General features: G+C 36.5%; 1 protein-coding gene across 1 annotated transcript; it reads left to right on the top strand.

The window, feature by feature from the left end:
- The first annotated feature begins 3239 nt into the window (after positions 1-3239).
- Positions 3240-6360, top strand: LOC104892463 (hypothetical protein). The gene is made up of 4 exons (XM_010678411.4): positions 3240-3830; positions 4072-4145; positions 4828-4966; positions 5593-6360. The coding sequence occupies exons 1-4, from the start codon at positions 3702-3704 to the stop codon at positions 6085-6087; spliced, it is 837 nt and encodes a 278-aa protein (XP_010676713.1). The 5' UTR covers positions 3240-3701; the 3' UTR covers positions 6088-6360.
- The last annotated feature ends 351 nt before the right edge of the window (positions 6361-6711 follow it).

Here is a 6711-nt window from a genome sequence, read left to right on the forward strand (position 1 = left end):
AGCGGCTGACTTGAGTTTTGCAGCTAGCCTTAATTCTGGCAAGAGATCAAGGTCCTCTTTGTGCGACTTATTGTTCAGCTCAGGGTCGTAGTTCAGGATCCGTCAGTTCGGTAACCGGACTTCATCGTCGAATGCCAGTCTAAATGGGGTTTCCCTAGTGGCTTCCTTCTTCGTGACTAGAGGTCTTGCCTAAGCTTGTTTTTTATATCAAAAATAATAAAATAAAATAATTAAGGCGCATCCCAAAAAGAAATACGGGTGAACTAATAAAAAATGGAGGGAGTGTTACACAACCTATATCTTCTTAGGGGTGTGCAAAGGGTAGGGTCGGACCGTAATTTGGACCGGACCGGACCGAAGATTCCGGTTCGGTTCTCGATCCGCCGAAAATCAGTATTCCAGGTTTCCTGTTAGGTCCAGTCCAAACCCAGAAAATTTCGATCCGGACCGTGGATCGGGTTTTCTGTGTTTTTAGTAGATGTGATCATTTTGGCCCGGCTCGACCCGTTTTTGGGCCGGGTTTTGGGCAGAATTTTTCGGCCCGCGGGCCCGGCCCGATCGTTTTTTTTTTGTCTTTGGGCGGGCTTTGGGCAAGCTAAAAACGACTTTTTAGTCTATTTTTTGGCCCGGCCTGTTTTGGCCCGCAAAAGCCCCCTAAGCCCGGCCCGAAATAGCGGGCTTTGGACACAAAAATTCGGCCCGAATTTAGGCCCGGCCCGACCAATGGGCGAATTTTTTTGGCCACGGCCCGGCCCATGATCACCTCTAGTTTTTAGTAAAAAAAATAATTAGTTTAAAGATTCAAAATAATTTCAAAGGTATGAAGTTATAAAACTAAAAACCTACTCTTTATTGACTTTAAGATTATTATTGTTAGAATTATTAAATTTTAGTGTATCTAATTTATAAATATGTATAAATCTAAATAAAAGTTTTTTTAAAAAATGCATATTCCGGTTCAGCGGGTCCAAAATCGGACCGATCTCTAATTTGAAAATTTCGATTCACTAGTTCCGTTCTGATGCACACCCCTACATCTTCGTACATGTTGAAAAATTAAAATTAAATGATTCCCTGTATTGCTTTTTTTTTTTTTTTGAAAAAGGAAAGAAACAACTAGGAGGGGTCCCAAGAACTGGGCCACCCTTAAGCATCCTTGCAGATGATTACAGCAAAAGGGAAATCAAGAACATCAAACCAATAAGTAGTGTTATTTGTCGTGTGGCCGCGATGAGCCATCCAATCCGCAGCAGCATTAGCCTCCCGGAAATCATGTCGAATTTGGACATCTTCAAATTGCTTCAAATCTTCACCTGCATCTAAAATAAAAGCGTTAATTGTCTAAGAAATTTTCCAGATATTTTTAATAGAGTTGACAACAACTAGATTATCACCCTCAATAATGATATTTCTAATTCCCAAAGAAATAGCCACTCTAATACATTCTCTTAAGCCCCTAACTTTAGCAACAAGAATAGAAATCGATGAGTCTAAAGCACCAGCACCACCACCACATAATAAAACTTTTCTTTCCGGATCACGAATAACAAAACCAAAAGAGGCTTGACCCTTTGGAAGTTTAGAACCATCAAAATCAATTTTACAATAATTGGAATGAGGAGGGCACCAACTAACCTGATCCCGAATCCTAGACTTACCAGAAGAAACAACACTCTTCTGAATAGACTGAAGAGAAAACTAAGCATCAATTTCAAATATTGTGGCTTCATGAATCCTAGTCTTATGCACATAAGATCTAATCATTTGTATTGCTTATAATTTCACTAAATATTTGCCATTAATAAATCAACTATATTGATATAATTTCACTAGATCTCGAGTGCATTCATTATACACCCGGGTGTACCATGTGTATGGTACACCCACCCAAGGCTATTATTTGTTCATTTGCTCATTTGAAACTCTACCTATTATGTGATTATGCTCATTTGGAGGTTTTAAATGAGTAGTGATATAAAATATTGTCTTGCATGGTACACCCGGGTGTATGATTAAAATTCGCCTGTTATCTATAAAAGTCAATATATGAAGTTAATATCAATTATCAACTCGATGCACACTAACAATGTTTGGTATGTGAAAATTTGATATAAGATACAGATTCAAATAAGCGTTTCCATTTCTAATTGTTTTGTATAAGTGTTAAGTTACAAATAACGTTTGCGGAGGGAAACATAATCCCCTCATTTGTTACCCTTATCAAATCGAGTTAGTCTTGTAAGAGACCACCTATTTTTAAATTGAAATTAGGCAATAACAAACTCTATATTAAAAACAGATTTAGCCCAATAGTGACTAGTTTGATTTCTTTCAGTGACTAGAATAATCCATTTGGTAAATAGGTCTATTTTATATTAAAATTAGACTGTCTATTTCAATAATAAACTAGTGAAAACAAATTACATTTCATTTCTCAATCATAAACCTATCAATTGTTTTCATTCCACTAGTACCAAACAACAATTAAAGGTAATAATTATTATTTTCATATTCCCTTCTATCTAAATCATTTCTATTTTTCCTCCTTATTCAAATTATGCCCATTCCATTTACTTTGATTATACCAAACGTCTCCTAATTTAGTATTAACTGGATCCATTTAATTAATTTTATTACTCATAATGAGCCAACTATTAGTTCAAATTTCAACTTCAAATTTTGGATAACAAGAATATTTGTCAAATCGTGATCAACATCATCTTTAATTCCCGTAATCCCATTCAAAATACACACTTCTAATCTTTGAATCTGGAACATAATTTTAAAATCTTCAAATGAGATAATAACCGTTATACGCAACACCACTGTAGCACACATCCACCAACTGAAATTCAAAATACTAGCCGATTTCCCAAAAGATTCAAATCTACAATTACGCAACAACCAATAGAGTATCTTTCCAGTTACCATTTTACCCACCCCAAAAATAAATTACTACTCCTTCAAACCATATCCACCCAATAAAATATTCCAAAAAAAGCAAAAGCTAAGTAAAAACTGACACGTGGCAAAAAAAATACATCCACATTTACAGAAGAGCAAAAATTAGCGTAGAGAATACGGTTTAAATCTTATACAGTGGGGTCCACTTATCAGTGTAGCTTAAAGCATCCGTATAGATGAGCTAGCTAGCACACACCACTGGAAATCTGGAATAGTAAAAACTTAAACGGCAAAGAAGGGTAATTTGGTCTTTTCACTTCTCTGCTCTTCTTTTTCTCTCTCCACCCTTTTTTTTGGCTGCTAGAAGTAGAGGAGAGAGAATTTTTGTGATTTTTAAGTTTTGTTCAATTCTCTTTCTCTCTCTCTTAGCTGCAGCAATAGAGTAAAGAAACACAGTGTCAGTGAAAGAAGGTGCATTTTTTCACACACTCCAGAAAACACAGAAACAACACCCAACAATTTCTTCTTTCTTCTTTCCCAAATTAAATTATTCTTTGCGTGCAATAAATCAAATCAAATTGCTATTTCTTTTTTTGGGATTTCTAGTGTATTGTGAGATATAACACATTCATATTTCACACTTGCATAACAACATAATTACATACACAAACTCTTTTCTCTCTTTCTCTCTCCTATCTCTTCTGTGATTTTGTTTCCACATTTTGGGAGTTGGGATTTTTGTTACCCAGAAAAAGCAAAAAAGAAGCAGAGGAAGAGAGAGAAAAAAAAACTCAAAAATGGAGCATCGTGGAACTCCGGTGAGAAAACCTCATACTTCAACAGCAGATCTGCTCACTTGGTCGGAAAATCCTCCCGCCGATTCTCTTTCTCTCTCCTCCTCTAATCGCCCTATTCGCAACGTCCAGGTTGTCTCTCTCTCCTCCACTTTTTCCTTATAATCTGGGTTTTTGATATTCTGATTTTTTTTTTTAGTTTTTATTGAAAATTTTGAATTTTGGGTTTTATTCTTTGAGTAAAATTATTATCTGGGTTTTTAAAAAAAATTGATTTTGGCAAGGTTTTTATTGAAAAATTGAATTTTGTTGGTTTTTTAATTTTGTGGGGACTGAGATTTTGTTTTGTTTTGTTTTGTTGGGAAATGAGTAGCCATCGGATGGGATCAGTAAGGTGGTGTTTGGAGGGCAAGTGACGGATGAGGAGGTAGAGTCCTTGTTGAAAAGGTAAGATCTGATTCTTTTTTTTGTTCAACCAAACTGAATTTTCTCACGTTTTTCTTGTTGTAGTTTCACTTACTTGTTTTTTTGCCTTTTTTTTTTCAATTAATTTGTTGTTTGATTTTATGTTGTACTATGTATGATTGTGAGTTTATTGTTGATTTCATTGGATCTTAAACCTTCACATGTGGAACTGTAAGATGTCTGCACATTAAACTAATGTTCAGCATTTACTGCTGAGAATGTAATTGTTAAAATTGCATAAAAAAGGGACATTTTTGCTGTTTGATCTGTTCCAAATATTCTTCATTGTTTCCATGCTATTGTAGCTTTTGAAGTTTAAGAATTATTGCTGCTTCAGTTCTACAGAAATTTACTTAAAAATGGTTATTGTTTTTCTGTGAGTAATGTGTGTTTGTATGTAGAGGGAACTTCTTGCTTTCGGTTGTTCCGTTGATTGGCCTTGTTGTCTTGCCGGGTTTTTTTTTTGGGTGTTGGATGTTGTTAAGCGTTTGGGCTTGTGTGTTCTTCCTGATTGATGATGTTCAATGTTGAGCTGAGAGTTTGCGTACACTGGATAAGAATGTAAAAAGGGCGAATCGCAATAGATCATGTTGGATTGGTTGAACCTTGTTTTAACTTGGAAATGGATTATATATGACGAGTCTTTGTATTGTTTGAATGCCAGGAAACCATGCTCTGATAACAAGCTAAAAGAAATGACTGGAAGCGGCATTTTTGAAGCTGAATCAGGAGAATACGAGGACGAAGAAGCTGAAGGTGCCAACCAAACTCCGAATAACAAAACTGGCGTACGTATGTACCAGGTATACAATAAACCTTTCCCCTAGTACAAGGTCATCTTATAACTGGAAATTTCTTTAGTTTTGGTTGGTTATGATATTTGAGAGCATGGTATCATGATCTTCATGTTTTAGCAAAAAGTGACGGCAATTCCTTTGTCAAGCTACGTAGTTTGTGATTCGGGTGTACATGTCGAGCACGGGTGCGTGTTCATGTGTCTGGCTAGGCTAGTATATGAAATTTTACTTGAATTTAGCTAAAAGAAGTGTAGAAAGGTATTTAGTGTTTAGGATCTGACATGGGTAATTGAGAGCATGGTATCATGCCATAGTGTTTAGGATTTGACATGGGTAATTGAGATAAATTGAAGACTTTGAGTAGCATAGTTGCCAAGTTCTCCTTTATCATGATGTTACTGAAGATTATTGGCTGCTGAAAACTGATAAATTTAGCAGCTAATCTGGTACTCTGCTCCCAGATTACAAACAAAATTGAGTGTTTGTACTTCTAGGAAAGTTGTCTCTTTGTCATGATATGAATGGTCAATTGTCTTAGCAAAGCTTTTGTTTTAATTAACTATTTCTTTGTTTGGTTAGTATATTGACATATTGATGCCCTTGCATTATTATATGTTGATTTGGTGTACCAGCAAACCCTTTCTGGAATGAGTCAAATCTCATTTGGTGCTGATGAGAGTGTCTCTCCAAAGAAACCTGCCACTTTACCAGAAGTAGCAAAGCAGCGTGAACTTAGTGGGAATCTGGATAGCATGGCAGAAGCGAAGTTGAAGAAGCAACTTTCCGATGCCAAGTGCAAGGAGCTAAGTGGGCATGATATATTTGCCCCTCCACCTGAAATTCTGCCTAGGGCTACTGTGCGATCACCCGCATTCCAGGAAACAGACAGTGAACCTGTAGTGAAAACAGCAAAGAAAATTTCTGACCAGAAGTTTGCTCACTTATCAGGAAACAACATCTTTAAGGAGGATGCACCTCCTAATTCAGCAGAGAAACCCTTGAGTAATGCCAAGCTGAGAGAGATACGAGGGAACAACATCTTTGCGGACGGAAAGGCAGAGTCCCGAGACTACTACAGCGGGGTCCGAAAGCCTCCTGGTGGTGAAAGCAGCATCGCTTTGGTTTAATCTGTTCGGAGATCTAACATTGTTTTTTTTATCCTTTACATTATTGATTCGGTGTGTCATCATTCTTGGTTGTGAGTAACTTTGACCTTGCAACTGTGGGGTTTGTTCACATATTTGGCTTAGGTTTAACTTGTTGATCAGAGCTACAGACTATGTGCTAATTGGGTTGTAATGTTTATATAAACGTTGGTGTTTCAAGTGTCGTCGTCATATGTTAATGAAGTGGTTGGGGCTGTTAATTTTATTTAAATCATTGACCGAGATTTACGTTCATTCTTTCTGTGTTGCTGGCTAAAGTAGGTTTGCAATGACATTGAAATAGTGATAGTAGTAGATGCCAAGCTTGTGTTAGAAGTGAGCTAAATTAATTAACTACAAATTTATACTAGTATATGCACTAGATGTAAAACATTAAGGTTGACTTTATTGGTCGTAGGTTCCTGTAAGTTCTACCTATTGATAGGATAATTCTTGCCCTTTGCTATTTGAGATCTCGAAATCCCTCCATTTGTAAAGATATTCAGTGTCTGGCTTGTAACGAGCTTTTAGATAGGGAACATGGATCCTTTGCGAGGGCAGTTCATAGAATTTCTCCTTACATATTTTTAAAAAATGAAGTACTTC

Source organism: Beta vulgaris, chromosome 1, assembly GCF_026745355.1.
Source record: "Beta vulgaris subsp. vulgaris cultivar EL10 chromosome 1, EL10.2, whole genome shotgun sequence".
NCBI lineage: Eukaryota > Viridiplantae > Streptophyta > Magnoliopsida > Caryophyllales > Amaranthaceae > Beta > Beta vulgaris.

Coding starts and splice junctions, on each gene's coding strand:
- LOC104892463 (XM_010678411.4), top strand. CDS start 3,702: ATGGAGCATCGTGGAACTCCGGTGAGAAAACCTCATACTTCAACAGCA. Junction 4,146..4,827: donor GTAGAGTCCTTGTTGAAAAG/GTAAGATCTGAT, acceptor TTTGAATGCCAG/GAAACCATGCTCTGATAACA. Junction 4,967..5,592: donor CTGGCGTACGTATGTACCAG/GTATACAATAAA, acceptor TTGGTGTACCAG/CAAACCCTTTCTGGAATGAG.